Source organism: Vigna unguiculata, chromosome 1, assembly GCF_037176805.1.
Source record: "Vigna unguiculata cultivar grain cowpea cultivar isolate G323 ecotype 2 chromosome 1, ASM3717680v1, whole genome shotgun sequence".
In the NCBI taxonomy this organism is placed as follows: domain Eukaryota; kingdom Viridiplantae; phylum Streptophyta; class Magnoliopsida; order Fabales; family Fabaceae; genus Vigna; species Vigna unguiculata.
The window spans coordinates 11,484,706-11,501,642 of NC_140792.1; the positions used below are offsets into that span (position 1 = coordinate 11,484,706).

General features: G+C 31.6%; 1 protein-coding gene across 1 annotated transcript; it reads left to right on the top strand.

Moving 5' to 3' along the window:
* The first annotated feature begins 15,319 nt into the window (after positions 1-15,319).
* Positions 15,320-16,353, top strand: LOC114169614 (glutathione S-transferase 3-like). The gene is made up of 2 exons (XM_028054887.2): positions 15,320-15,716; positions 15,820-16,353. The coding sequence occupies exons 1-2, from the start codon at positions 15,402-15,404 to the stop codon at positions 16,162-16,164; spliced, it is 660 nt and encodes a 219-aa protein (XP_027910688.1). The 5' UTR covers positions 15,320-15,401; the 3' UTR covers positions 16,165-16,353.
* The last annotated feature ends 584 nt before the right edge of the window (positions 16,354-16,937 follow it).

Here is a 16,937-nt window from a genome sequence, read left to right on the forward strand (position 1 = left end):
ACATTTTTATAGCAATTTTAAAAAAAATAATTTAATTTAAAATTTACTACATTCAAATATAAAAAACGATTTCAATTTCAACCTTTTTCTTTTTTAAATTAAGATTCATATCGTCAACAATAGAAAATTTGATATATAAATTGTAAACAAATTATATTTGAAAAATAAATACTTCATTTTAAATTACAAAACACTTATGTCAAGTTTTAATAAATAATTTAAAAAATATATTTTTTATAACATAAACATAAATGTATTATTAAAAATTGAAAATTATAAAGTCTTTAAACTTTTACAAATATAAAAGTAATTAATAATTTCAATTTTATTTTTTAAAATTAAGATTCGTGTTCTCAAATTTAAACGAACATCAAAAAATTGAGTTATAAAGTTTGACTGTGAATTTTGAAATTATAAAAAACTACGGTAATGAAGTTTGAATTTAAAATTCAAAATTTGAAAAACTAAAAAATTAAAAAATTTAAATGTCTCCAAACAATATTTACATATTTATGTAGAAGTTGAAGAATTTAAAAGATTTTATGGTTCTTAACAATATCATAGTATATTATAATACGTAATATGTAACACCTCATTTAATTAATAACGCTAATTAAAGGAATGTCACGTAGAACAATACTAGAAACAAAGTTCTAGAGTATAAACACTACTTCTTACAATTATTTCAGAGAAACTCGAATAGGAAAAAGGCACACCACGATGTCAATAACATAGTATAAAGATAACTCAACTGTAATTAGAAATAAAGTCCAAAGACAAGAAATACATGGGCCATAGCCCTAAGGAAAAGCCTAAATAAACAGAAATCCAGTCCAAGCAGACTATGCAGTGGAACCTCCATCACCCTGATGATTACGGGGAGTTCTCACATCTGCTCATATCAACAAGTTGATGATCATCGCAAAAAGAGAAAACCACACAACAAAACATACAACAAACAAAAAGGTATGCTAGAGTAGAAAACAGTTGATCATACTATTACAAGAAATTTCCACAGTCCAAGATGCATAATGTAAGACCCACTAAATTTAAATAATTAAATAAATAATTATTTAATAAATACGGGTAAAAGAGAAGTCTTTATGGCATTAAATACTAACCTTCAAGATGTGGAAAAATACTAGCTCAAGTGGTTGAGAGTATTTAAATGTGTGAAAGGACTTGGGTTCAAGTCCTATGTATGCGATTTGCGTGTTATTTAATTTGTCTTATTTTTCTCTAGATGTGGTTGAGATGATGGGTTCAAGCCTTGGCTTGGACAAAATAAACTTTCTTTTTGCCAATTTTAGTTTTGGCATGAATGTGAAAGGGTATGGGAAACCCTAGATGAAGGAGCAGCCAATGGAAGCTGAAAACAGTCCATTATCATTCATTGAATGGCAATTACCCTTCACAATGAACCATTTTCGTTAGGAGTGAGAGGAGGGTGAATTGAGAGCTGGAGTTATTCTGCAGTTTGAGAGGAGATAGAGAACGAAATTGGAGAGTGTGTTGTGAGGGTGAGGCAAACTAGAGGCTGAATTGGGAGAGAGCTTGAAGAAGGGCATTAGCGAGCAAGTGGTGGCACACTCAATTGTCCAAATTTTAGGCAAGGATTCCAGGTTAGGGGAGTTCCTTTTGATTGCTTAAATTTCAATTGTATGTAATCATGAATTTCCAAGGGTTTGGGATTGCATTTTGTCGAATTATCTGAATTTCATTTGGGTTTCTGGAATTTTCCAGAAACCGCCTGGCGGTCACGCGCGACCTGCCAAGTGACACAAGCTACAAACACAGTTTTTTGGGATTCCTCCATGAACCGCCTGGCGGCAGAGAATGATCCACCAGGCGACGCAAACTGGGTTGCACAGTTTTTTGTTGTTTTGGATATTTTTGGTTTACCTGTGAGGTCACAGTGATATTCATATGCTCTAATGTGAATTTTGATGAGTATGGTTGACTGTGTATATTATGGTTATGTTGGATGCATGAATTCTTATATGAAATGCGGGCTAGGGTTTATGTTGGGGGTTGAAAACAATTATGCATGATATAAATACATGATTAGTATATTGTTTGACGAAATTAGTGTTATTATTATATGCAAAGCACAAGTATGTTCTTGTACGAGCATGTGGAATTGTATGCAATGGGCACCACTGTGGAGTATTTGAGTTTCATCGGTGATTTTATGTAGTGGGTATCATGCAGGATTAGTTGAGGGCAAGTTAGGATTGGTAGGGCAGTGAGGGTGGAAGGAAACTCAATCATCGGGTATAGAAGGGGAAGGTATGAGAAGATGTTAATTGACATATGAGTGTTAAGTTAAATAAAGGTTGAATGATGATATGCACTGAAAACTATTGGAAGATTATGACTATGTGTTAATTTGCCAATAAAGGTAGGATTGATATGAGTGATATTGCATGTGTGGTACCTGTTTCCTAAATAATAGTTATTGTGAAGGTGGTGTTGTTATAAAATATTGGTGCTATGTTTGGTAAAACTGCAGTGGCATGGGTTATATAAACATTAGATTGTATGATCAAAATATTGTGAGTATGTGTGCATGATGATGATTAATTTGATGGTATGTTTGAATGGATGTGATGTAATCTAGTTATAGATTTATGACTGGAAAACCATGTTGTGCTGTAATTCCATGTGTTGTATGATTTGAATCCTTTGGGATCTATTTAAAGTACCAAAAACCAGTAGCTTTACGCTACTGGTATGGCGCCTAGCAGCGTGGTGCGAGCCACCAGGCGGTAGAATTCAAAAACAGTGGTAGTGGTCCCTGTACGAGCAAGGCGCCTAGCGGCAGTGCAGGTTCTACTAGGCAGAAGAGGTGCAGTAAAGGCTCTGGAGGGTGTGTGGCGCTTGGCAGTATGCTTGGGATCCTCCAGGCGGTGACGGTGCAGCAACACTCCTGTTTGGCGCTTGGCGCCTGGCGGTGTGTGATTCCCTCAAGGCGGTCTGGACCTAGATTCCGCCTAGCGGCGTGACATGCGCGCTAGGCGGTTTTGGTCAACTGATGATGCGCGAGGAAGGGTTTCTACACAGCTTTAGGTGGTGTTCATGATGCGAGGCTTTGGCTGGGGGCCTAGTTACGAGTGCAACTCGTATTGGGGTAACATATGACCACTCTAGGTTATAGCTTGGTGGTTTAGGAAGTCTAGTGGAGTGTGCGAGTTGTGGCTCGTACGACAAGGTTTCGGGTGATTGCCCTCTTCAATGTATTTTGATAGAGCTGTGATAGTCTGGGAACAACTACAAACTGATGTTTGTTTTAGGGAGCTCCACTTGGTGTCACGGTGAGATGTTGTGGCAAAGTTATTTCCACGTGTGGACTATCAGTTGGTGGCTTGTAGTCAGAGGGGCGAGTAGACACTCGTGCAGCAAAGATTGATCATTGATCTCACCTAAAGGGTATAGAAATGATAGACGTCTATTGCAAGTGTTGGAAATGGAGAACTAAGGAAAAAGGGAAAAATACTAACTCGAGTTATAATATTGAGATGATGTACTTAATATGATATTTGTTTGGTTTTATTTAAATGAGCTCACCCTATCTGTATGTGCTTGGCGATGATCATGTAACTTGTTACATGGGAGCAGATGTTGATGCAGGTGAGCAAGCTGATGCATAGAGACGGAGTGGGGACCTCTTGGGAATTTTCACTAATTTTATGATGTCAGACTATGGATCGATTGTAATAGTTTTATAGACATTTATATTAGTAATACAGTATTTCCGCGAATTATATTATCTGGTTTGGCGCGTTAACTTAAGGTTTTAAATATTTCCCGCATTTTGGGAAATTGTTGAAGAATAAATGATGTTGTTTTATTTAAACTTTTTATTTATTTATTTATTTTAATAAGTAATTTCCGGCTAGGACATTACACATAAGCCAACCAATCATGTTATGACTCGCAAACAATACACTAAGACTCAGACTCAACTCATCCGGATACATATAACTTAGTCGGATTCAGCGGATGCTTGCACTTGTGGTGGATTTCCCTGCTCTACCGAGCTACTCACCCCCGAGCTAAGTGTTATAATGCCTCAACCCCCACACACAAGTTAGCCCTTAATGAGTTTTAGGCCTCCTACTACTCTCACCACATGAGTCAGTCCGTTCTATGTGAGACTAACTGACCCCTTAGAGTGTCAAGATGCAACCTTATCTTGAATCATTACTAAATTATATAGATAGGGCACCACCATGAACTCCCATTAACAGGGTTCATGGAATTACATCTAGACCAACTGAGGCACCACCCTGAAATCTCACCTAGAGATTTAAGGAATTACGTCCTAACCACATACAAATCATGTTTCACCAACCAAGTAGGTATTCATCATCCATACCAATCTCATTCCATACTTATTAACTAACCTTCATTCATATCCCATTTCAAATCCATACCAAACTCATCATAATCAATCCATGAACTAATCCCATACATGCACATTATGCATTTCAAGCCTTTAACATATCAATTTATCCAAAAATATAGTAAGCATACAAGCACAATGGAGAAAAACATAACCTGGTGCATTCTTGTCTAGCTCCTCGCTTAGGCATAAGAGTCTCGCTCAGGCGAGCTCCTTTCGCCTAGGTGAGGGCTCGAAAAGGGGAACAGTGGCACTGTCACACAATCTCGCTTAGGCGAGACCTCCTCGCCTGAGTGAGATGTGCTCTCGCTCAAAACTGGAGTTCGTCGCCTGAGCGACAGCTCGCGCAGGCAAATTGGGCGAGAAAACCAGAACCTTCAACTAGTCGCGTATGCACAGCTCAATCATTTAACCACACCAAACACACAGTCCATATTCATATCATCAAAACTTCACTCAAGCATACAAAATCACGAAAAGGCAACCAAACTCATCATAGATAACTTAAAACGTGAAACCCTAACTTCCCTTACCTGGAATGAGCTAGTACGGGACCTCGACACCAACCACGGAGCACATCAACTCTAGGAATAGGCTTAGAAGCTGGAAAAACAGCGGAACAGATCTTACGATGAGCTCACTACGAAACCCTAACTGGAAAACACGAAAAGATGCTAAGGGAGAAGGGGTATGAGTTGGAGAGTAACTTACGCGGAGTAAGAATGAGCTTGAGCGAACTTGATGGAGGCTAGGAAATCAAACCCTAGTAGAGTTTTCTGTTGAGAAAGTGAGAGTGTTAGGGAACTGTTTTTGAAAGTATGGAAGAAATGGAAGGGGTTTGACTACCTTAGGGGCCTTTGACACCCTATGGGTCAGCCCTTAGGCCCAAATAGATTTGGGGCAGCCTTTAAACATAAGGGCAGAAAATATTGGGCCTTACATTCTCCCCAACAAGAAAAATTTTCGACCTCGAAAATAAAGACTTACCAGGCGAACAAATGCAGATGTGATTTCCTCATAGAGGTAAAGAAAACCGCAAGGTCCAATTTTTTGTTGCTCTCTTCTTAGCTTAGCCAAACTTCTTCACTTTTTCAAGGTTTTCTTGCCATCTTCATGGAATGCTTGGCTTGGATTTTTGTGATTTTGATAATTTCTTATTCTTGGATTTATCTTTAAGGTGTCATGAAGCTTTAAGCAATTTATTTCCACACCTCCATGAGCTTAACTTAGCTGCAGCTGCACTGACACACCTCAAAATATCCAAAGAACATTTATGCAACTAAAAAGCTATTTTTAACATGTTTTTGTATCTCATGCTCAATAAACCCAATTATAGGAAATCCCAATTAAATCAATCTTTAAGCACAAAAATTCAATTAAATACCCAGAATGAAACATTAAATGAGGGCAAAAATACACACTCATCATAACCACACACTTATCCTTTTGCACTCCTAGGCAAAATTGAGCAATGTCAAAACTTGTTCTAAGGTATTTTATTTCACATCAACAGTGGATCAAAGGAATGAACCTTACTTGAGACAAATCAATATTCTAGAAATCAAGTTACCATGCATAAACAAATGGAAATATTTTATTTTTCACACATGAGTTAATCTTTTGAATTCACAAGACAATCAATTATGAAAGAAAGCACTCAAGTTAAATGTTTATTTTCTCACCAAAATTCTCTCAAGTGTTTTGGCTTGGACTTTTGTGATTTTGATATTTTCTTATGCTTGGATTTATCTTTAAGGTGTCATGAAGCTTTAAGCAATTTATTTTCACACCTCCATGAGCTCAACTTAGCTGCAGTTGCACTAACACACCTCAAAATATCTAAAAACATCTATGCAACTAAAAAGCTATTTTTAACATGTTTTTGTATCTCATGCTCAATAAACCCAATTATAGGAAATCCCAATTAAATCAATCTTTAAGCACACAAATTCAATTAAATACCCATAATTAAACATTAAATGAGGACAAAAATACGCACTCATCAATCGCTTAGCGTAGAGCAAGGGTTTTTAGTTAGTTAAGGGGTTGAGATCGATAAGTTCATCAAGTCTCGATGGTTGTTGGAAGAGAAAATGAAGAGAGCATAGTTTTATTTCTACCCAATGAGTGAATTTTCGAGGACAAAATTTTTTTCTTCATGGGGAGAATGTGAAACCCCTTTGGTTTTAAATACTCACATTTTAGTAAAGAGAAAATCAGTCTCCCTTTTCTCAAGAAACCCTTCCTTCCATCGTCTCCCTTTTTCCCTCTCTACCTCTCACTAACTCTCAAACCACTGATATTTTTCTTCTTATATATCTTCCATCCTTTTTGTAATACAAACTGGATTAGAGACCACTACAAAGCCCTCATCTTTCTGACTGAACGTCCTTCTTCTCCGAGTAAGTCTAAAGGCTGACTAGGGTCTCATTTTCTTTTACTTGCAATCTGTGTTTCAGAATCCTAGGGTTGAGTTTTGGGGTTCCTGCATCCTCTTCAGTTTGGGGTTTTCCTTTCTTAGAGTTGGTAGTTATTTAAAGGTAAGGGAAGCTAGAACTCCTTTTTCTTTGAAATTGATTGTACTTATTTTCGTTTTGGAATGTGCTGATTATGTTGGATTGATGATTGCATTGTAGGGATTTGTTGAATGCGTGTGATTTAAGATAAATTTCATGGGAATTGAGATTGTAACATGGAATTGGACATGTTTCTGACTTACATGGGGCTTAAAATGGATTTTAGGCTGATTTGACGTTGTCAAATTGCAGAATTCGTGTTTCTGTGTTATGAAGACTCGTTGGGCGAGCCAAATGTCTAGCTGGGAAAGTTTGGCTTTTCAACTCTAACTCATCTCGCGAAATTTTAAATTCTCGCTTCGTTAACCGTCGAAAGATCCTTTTGAAGTATGATGATGATAATGGTTTTATGATAACTTGTGGAATGTTGATGATGAAAGAGTTTCAAGGAAAATTCTATGTTGGATGGTGTGGTTAGTGTATGCATTGATATAGAAGATGTCTAGATAAGGAAAGGTATTCTAAACTATGATAATCACTTACACTCTTAGAGTAAAATGATTATGTGGTGAGAGTGGCAGAAGGTCCTAGTCTTGGGAGGTGTTTTGAGCCTGAGACATATTGGGATTAACCTTGTGGTTGATTGGGTGATAACCCCTTGTGATTAGACTCTAAAGAGTCTAGTAAATGTTAAATTTAAATTTTGTTATCACATTCTCTTACTGACGATTTCAAATTTTAATCCAAAATTTATTAGTATTATATATATTATGAGAATTTTTTCACAATTTAAAATAAGAGAATGATTTGATTTCCAATGAATTAATTTTGAAATTTATTTTCAAAAACACGGGAGGAATATATTACTTAATATTATCTATTGTTTGATGTTTGAAAAAAATCGACAATAAGATGAAAAGTTCGGTTTTCAAGAATATTAAATGAAAAAAAAATAGTTTCCAATTTAAATTCAATAGAATATAATATTATACAAAATATAAAATGATAATATTACATTAATTCTACATAAACATAAATTTATTCTTAAATTAATATTTAAATTTAATCATAAATTGGTATAAGGTTAAGAATATGAACATAATAAGTAATATTAGATCAATCATCTTCTAAACACATTAATGGAAGAATATTTTGATTTTCAATACAATATTTTTAAGCCATCCTTTCAATTTTATTAAAACTAATTACTGATCAATAATATATAACAACAATAGTATATAACAACAATAAAAGATTGAATGTTAATGATTAATGATAAATAAACAACAGATAACACCTCCAAAAACTATCATGATATAAAAATTTTATATTTTATATATACTTAAAATTGATAAATAATACTTTTTGGATTGTCGTAAACCCTATTTATATGTTTGACTGATGTTTCACAATTCGTTGAGTTTCACAAATCATAATTGTTGTTGTTCATAATAAATGAAGTCATAATTCAAAAAGATGATGTGTTGGAAGAGGGAAATTTGCAAGATTCTTGGAAGATGAAAAGTTGTTGACATTTGATAACATAAATCTTGGAAGACAAAAATAATATGAGAAGTTTTTTTATTGACAATGTGACCAAAAGTTTTTCATTTATTCTTTATATTATTGACATTGAAAGTTTATTCAACAAGCTACCTTGAACTTTAAGAAGATTTTTGAAACCTATATAAAGTTTTTTAAAAAGGTAGGTAGAATTTTAAAATATATTCTATTTAAGATTATAATACAATAAATTCAAATAAAACATTGCATTGAGACACACAAGAAGTTATTGGTTTCTTCATAATTAATGCTAATCAATGACGAAAACATGTTGGAAGAGACAAAAATTTCTTCATTTTTAAGAAGTTGAGAAAATATACCTTGGAAGTAGAAGAAACTGACAAAAAAAAAATTATTCTTCCTAACTTTTTTTATTTTGGAAGATGAAAAGTAGGTTTTGAAAAGTATAAAAAGCTTATTTAGTAAGCTACGTCAAAAAAAGTTCATAATTTTTAATTTGATAATTAAATGTATTTAAGGCAAGTAATTTTATTTGTCTTTATTAATATTATTATTAATTAATAAACAAAAAGTGTAATATATAATGACTATTTTTAAAATAAATTAATAAATACCTAAATTTTTCCATAGAAGAGGATAAAATATTAACACTTATAGAAAAATATTTGTTAGTTGTAAATCTTTCTTCTACCCTGAAGTTTTCAAAACATCTATATTATCATTAATGAGACAAATTTATTGAGTGAGCAACTTCATTTTAACTTTGTTCGAAAATTTAGAAATTTAGATTCTACCTTTATAATCTGCATTTATTATAAAAATAAAATGTAGTTTATGATTTGCATTTACTTCACTATTATAATTATTAAATAGTAAATATTATATTATAAAATAACATTAAATATTATATTTGAAAATATTCACTCTCAAGGTTAGAAAACATTTTAGTCGTGTAATATTGGTAAATTCCACACCAAATCCTAATTAATTTATTGTATTACAATTTTCAATTTAATTTATTTTAGCAAAAATAGCTACCTTGTCCAAGAAACTTTGTAAAGGTTTCTAAAGCTGTCATCTTGTCATATTTACTACTTCAAAACATTAATTATGAAGACCACCAATTCTGTTTTTTTGGGACAATGCACTCTCCCAAGACATTAAATGAATGTTATATCTTCAATACACGCCTTCTCCATGATGCCTTTTTCCAACCTCTGTCTACACGAAGATTAAGTTTTTCCACATAGGTTTGTGTGCTCTTATGTTCTTAGTAGAGTTGTCAAAATGGGTCGTCCGGCCCGGGTTGGCCTGACTCACCACGGGTTGGCCACTTAGTGGGCTAACCCAACCCGACTCACTTGTTAGCGAGCCAAAAAACTTCAAATCTGGCTCGACCCACCACAGGTTGGTGGGTTAAACGGGTTAGCTCACTAGCCCATTTAATTAAAATAAAATATAATTTTTTTTTCTTAAGTCATAAATTATAATTTGGATTAAAATTTAAATAAACTTCAATACAATCTAAATACAATCCAAAATGATGTTAAACTACAATACAAACCAAAATTAAAAAAAATACAAATTACTATATAAGACCAAAGCATTCTTGTCACTTATCCAACTATAATATTAGAGTCTTGAATGGATAAATCCATAACATTTTCATCTCTTGAAGCATCTTTTTTATCCCCATCTAAACATGAGATTATAAATTGATTGCTTATATAATCAATAATACCAGTTTAATAGAAGAAAAAAAATAGCCCAATAGTGAGTGAAGGATGCAAAGTTATATGCTTGTTGAGTAGCAATTGATGTTGGTCGTTGAGTTGAGATGCAACGTCAATCTCCTTACTATTTGGAGTTAAAGTTAGGTTTCCATTTGCCAACCCATTAATGTGTTTGGTTAAAAAAAATAACCCAACATTGCAAAGCCCAATATAATGTGTGTGACTATATGGGCTGGTGGGCCAACCCGGCTCACCACGAGTTCAACTCGGGTGAGTCAGGTTCTTGGTCGGCCAAGTCAAAAATTGACCCATAATGAAATTTCTAAAAAAATTTCAACCCTACCCGACCCAAACCCGTGGTGGGCCAGGTTGGCCCACAGGTTCTGACCCACTTTGACGACTCTAGTTCGTAGCAATATGTAGATGTTTTAGACACACATTTGCATCTTCAACAAATACCTTTTGGCTGCCTCACTCTTGTCAAACACCCACCATTTTCATCTTGTTAGAAAATACTGTAGTTGTGTTCTATGAAAAAGAAGAAAATTTGGAAGAACAAAAGACAAAAAAACAAAAATCATATAAGAAGATGTACACAAAAACATGATGAATCAAATATGACATAAAAACTAAAACTTTAATGGGTTAAACAAAAAGGTAGTCAAAAACAAAAAGTAAAAAAAAAACATATTAGAAGAAGAAGAAAAGAAACCATGAATTGAATCTGATGAAAAAAAACCCAGAGACTTTAACTACTTAAACAAATTCATAGTTGAAAAAAAAAAGATCAAAGAAGGGGAGGAGCATAAAAAAAATAGTAAGTTGATTTTAATGCAAAGAAAAATCCTAATATTGTAAAACTCCAACTTTAACATGTTAAACAAAAAAGAAAATACTTTGGAAGAACAAATTAAAGAAGGAGGAAAACACAAAAATCAGTGAGTTGAATTTGACGCAAATGAAACTTAAATGGATTAAACAAAATTGTATCCCGAAAGAAAAAAAAAATAAAGACAGTAGAAGAAACTAAGATTTAAAAAGAAATGGAAAAAGAACAAACCTTCTAAAAAAGATATTTGTATTTATGCTTGATAGCCTTGCCTTTAGCTTTGAAGAAATATTCGGTCTTCTCCTTCTTGAAGATTTCATTCATCTCAAAAATGTTAGTCCTTCTAGTAAAAATCAAACCTTTTAAAAATGATCTTCGTTCTTGTGCTTCAAAAGTTTTTTCATCTTCTCCTTCTTGAAGATTTCATTAATCTTGAAAACAAAAACATAGATGCTCTAAGATAAAAATATCAACCATTACAAACCATATAAGAAGAGAAAAGAATAACCCACATAAACAAAAAAAAAGAATGAAATTGATAAAAATCAAACCTTTGAAAAAACTGGGGAATGATCTTTGTCCTTCTGCCGGTAAAATTCAAACCTTTTCATATCAAGGCACACATGCATCTCCAATATTTTTTTATCTTTAAAACAAAAACAAAGTTAAATAGAGAATCATAAACACAACAAAAAAAATCAAACTTTTTAAAAATCAAAAGTAGTTTGTATCATCACAGAAATAATCTATTGTGTTCTTCAAACAAAAACTTCTACCTTTATTGTGTTCTTCAAACACTTCATCCATTTGGCAAAAAGCATTCATCCATCAGAGGAAAAAAAAACATATAAAAGTATTCAGATCTAAGAGAGGAAGAAAATATTTGGGAGAAGAGGAAAAACTTCTACCTTTGGTGTGTTCTTGAAACGGTTCATTCATTTGCTAGAAAGCATTCCTTTATTAGAGTAAAACAATCATAAAAAAGAATTTAGATCTGGGAGAAGAAGAAAATATCCGCTAGAAGAACAAAAGCTTCTACCTTATTGTGTCTTTGAAACCGTTCATCCATCTCCATCTGCTTGAAAACATTCATTCATCAGAGAAAAAAACATAAGAAAATATTCAGATGTGGGAGTAGAAGAAAAGATCCGTGAGAAAAAGGAAAACTTCTACCTTTAGTGTTGTTTGAGAGTTTTGCCTCTCTTCGATCTTTTCATTCAAGCATTCCAACCAAAACAAAGTTAAGATCAACTAAAACTTCAGTTAGATAAAAGCAAAAATAGAAAGAAGATGATTTTTTTTTTCATTGAGAAAGATGAAATAACCGAAAACTGAGTAAAAATCAAAACTTTACATATTATTGTCATTCTGCAACAAAAAAGATCAAATCTTGTTCAAAGTTTTGTGCTTCAGAGTCTTGCCTCTGACCTATCCTCTCCTCATTTCATTTATCTCAACGAAAACAAACAAAAACAAATTTAAGATCAAAGCAAACTATACTCAAGAAGAAAGCAAAATTAAGAAGATATTTGAATGTGTTAGTGAGAAAGAGAGAGATGAAGACTCGTAAAAAAGCAAAAATAAGAAGAGATTTGAATGTGTGAGTGAGAAAGAGAGAGATGAAGACTCGTAAAAAAGCAAAAATAAGAAGAGATCTGAATGTGTGAGTGAGAAAGAGAGAAGAGGTTGTGTTGAAAGTAGAAAGAGAATGGTGTTCTGTGTGAGTGAGAAAGAGAGAGATGAAGCTGAAGAGTTGTGTTGAAAGAGAATGATGTTCTGTGTGAGTGAGACGAAGGGTGAGAAGAAAAGAATGAGAGAGGTTATTCATTTAGATTTAATTTTTGTAGCCTCAAAATTCTGTATGAGTGACACATAAGTGTTTTTACTGATTGTGGTACATTTTTTGAATGAAAGTGGTTCAGAAATATTATTTAATTGAAAAACTTGTCATTTGTTAATTCTCAATTGTATATAGCATTAGATAATATGTTGATTTATCTATTATATTAATTTTATTTTCACTAGCTTACCCTGGTTCAGAAATATTATTTAATTGAAAAACTTGTCATTTGTTAGTTCTCAATTGTATATAGCATTAGATAATATGTTGATTTATCTATTATATTAATTTTATTTTCACTAGCTTACCCGTCTCTCTTTTGTGTTTGTATTTCTTGTTGTTTTTCTTTTTACGATGATCACCAATATTAGTGAGAGCAGATGAGGGGGCTCTTGTTGATCTTGACTAAGCTAAGGAAGATGATGTTGCTGCTTAGAGTAGAATGCATTAGTTTGATATCAGTGTAGTATTCTTTTTGAGAACTTATATGTCTTTCTGTTCTGCTCAGAGGAGCAATTTTTGTTTAAACTCGTGTTGTATAGCTTGAAGGATTGTATTGTTATTCTCTTATACTTTTTGTCGTCACACATTTATATTATATTATGTTATGTGTTATTTGATAGTGTTTTAAATGGTATGTCACACTAATCAACATACAAATTTCAAAATTATTTTTATATAATAAAAAATATTTAAATTTAGATTACCATAAAAAAATTTCCAAATAATTATTCAATGAAAAAGTCAATATAACTTTTTATTTGATCAATGTATTTTAATTACTTATGAAAATTAAAATCAGCTCTAATTAAATTATAATTAGTGTTTAAAAATAATTTCATTTTAAATAAATAACTAGATACTTTTTTATGTTAATTACAAATTATTCACGATTTTAATTTATAAAGATAAGTTTTAAACATTTAATATACATATACATATATATATATATATATATATATATATATATATATATATATATATATATATTAATAAAATTATATAATAAATATATTACAACGAAAACATAGAAAAAAACTATATTTTAAACGTGTTTTTAATAAAAAAAGCTATAAAACAAAATACACTGAATATCTAGATAAACTGTTTTTACTACTATTTAGTAAAAATAATAATTTGTGTCCCATATTTTATAATTTTAATTATAAATTTATGAAAAAAATTATGAAAAAATATTTAAGAATAAAAAAATGAAACATTATATATAAAATACTTTCTTTAAAAATAAATATAAATAAATATTTTTTAATTATCATCAAAATTAATTTTTAATTATAAGCATTAATATCAGTATTATATTTATAACGTGTATCCGAAATTCATTTTTTCTATATAAAGGCTGTTTTACAAAAAACAATATATAGTCTTTTTATTGGTTATTGTAGAAAATTTTCATTCAATATATGAATAATTATACTTTTTATTTTACCTACTAGCAATATATGTATAGATATAAGACCAACGAAAGTATTCTTAGTTAAACATCATCAAAGTATTATATGTGGTAAAATTATGCTTATACAATATTATCCTTTTAAAAATAAATGTAACCATCATAATAATTAATTAATCTTAAAAATTAATAATTTATTATAATACATTAAAACCATTGCTATTAAACTAAATAATAAATTATTAAAAATAATATTTCATTTAAAATTATAATATAATTATACTAAAATTAAATAATAATTTCAATAACATAAAATAATTGTATTGTTAAAAATTTAAAATTATAATTTCCTTAAACTTTTCAAGATAAAAATAACTTACCATTTCAATTTTAACCGTTTTATAAAACTAAGATTCCTGTTGTCAAGTAAAAATTTAAAATTCAAAATATTTGATAATCAATTTTGAATGAGATTTGAAATTGCAAAAACACTCTGTAAAAATATAGTAACAAAAATTATATTTAAAATTCAAAATAAAAAATTATAAAATAAGCTTTTAAGGAACTTTTTTAACTTTCTGAACAACATTCATATAATAATGTAAAATGTAAAATATTATATAAACAATAAATAAGTAATTCGATATTATCATTAACAAACTTAAAATAAGTAATAGAATATTAAAAATAATATTATATTTAAAATTTTTGTACATCTATGTCAAAATTATTTTTTAAAACTCTTTGAACACGTGTATTATTAAGTAATATTTCTTATTTTAAATTAAATTTATTTTAAATTAAATTTATTTTAAATTAAATTTATCACTATTATTTAAAAAATGATATTTATTTTTAATTTATTTTTAATTATAATAAAAATAAAATTTTGTAGTCTTAAAAATAATTTCTTTCATTGCGCGGATCAAATTGTAGATAAGGGTTAGGTAAACGAGATCCACATGATTGCAAACACGTACGGTATAGTCTTTGCTCAAGAAGAACATTCCAGAACTATCTCCACATTGATTTCTTTTTTATTCCTTATAAATATCATCACCTCTTCTGCTAGTCCAAAGCATCTAGCAGCAAAGCCAGTTGACAACCTGAGTTGGAGTTGGTGATCCTGTCCGTGCAGTGATGGCGGACGAGGTTGTTCTGTTGGATACATGGGCCAGCATGTTTGGGATGCGGATTAGAATTGCATTGGCAGAAAAGGGTGTTAAGTACGAATACAAGGAAGAGGATCTCAGAAACAAGAGCCCTTTGCTTCTGCAGATGAACCCTGTTCACAAGAAGATTCCAGTTCTGATCCATAATGGAAAACCCATTTGTGAATCTGCAATAATACTGCAGTATATCGATGAGGTATGGAATCACAACCCTCAACTCATGCCCTCTGACCCTTATGAGAGGGCTCAAGCCAGATTCTGGATCGATTACATTGACAAAAAGGTATGTGCTTTTGGTTTGTTGTCATCTCATCTCTTTTTGTTCTGCTTTAAATTTTGTTTTTGTCAACGATTTCTGATTTTGTGATATTGGTTATTGAATGCAGGTGTATGATACATGGAGGAAAATGTGGCTTTCCAGTGGAGAGGAGCATGAGACATGGAAAAAGGAGTTTATCTCTATCTTTAAGCAACTAGAAGAAACACTTGGAGACAAACCTTTTTTTGGGGGCGACATGTTTGGCTTTGTTGATGTTGATCTGATCCCCTTTTATAGTTGGTTCTATACGTATGAGACATATGGTAACTTCAAAATGGACACAGAATGTCCTAAACTCGTTGCTTGGGCCAAGAGATGCATGGAGAGAGAGGCCGTATCCAAAACACTTCCTGATGAAAAGAAGGTGTATGCTGTTATTGATGGAATAAAGAAAGCACTTTTTTCAAAATAGAGGAGTTTCGTGGACTTACCCAATAAAAACTTGCACTTTAAATATGGTAGTTTGAGGCCTTGTATTAATTTAGCTTGGGTTTTTTCTGTCTTGGGTTATTTATGGTTGGATAGACACTTTGGTGTGTCTGCTCTGTATTAGTGTGCACTTATAATCAATAAAACCTCTTTCTATTAGTTGTGGTCAAAACTATGTTTCAATCTTCTTATTATTGTTACAGAGTTTAAAGTGACTTAAGAGAAACTGCTCAATTTGTTAGATATTGATCTCACAATAACTTGTTATGCAATTTAACATTCCCCTTATATTATAGTATGTGATGTAGGGTAATTTGGTGGGTGCCCCAGTTTGAGATATTAGTAGTAAAAATTGCTCGTATATAAATTCAAAACGATCATCTATCACATACATAGAAAATGATTATATCATAATTCGCACCGTTAGTCAATAGAAGGTAATTTGTAAAAACAAAATCACATATAGAATGTTGTTAAATAGATAACAAATTCATTAGATAAGTGTAACACTCCATTTATTTAATAAAGCTAAATAAAGAATATGTCACACAGTATAATATAAGAAGCGAGAATAATAGAGTATAATGTCACTCCCACAGATATTCCAACTTCTTAAAGGACGAATAAAAGAGGCACACCACGATGTCAAGTACAAAGTAAAGTAAGAAGTGATAATGACTTAAACAAATTCTCAGAGAAAGCAATACATGGGCCTTAGCCCTAAATGAAAAGCCCAAAAGCAGAAGTCAATCCAAA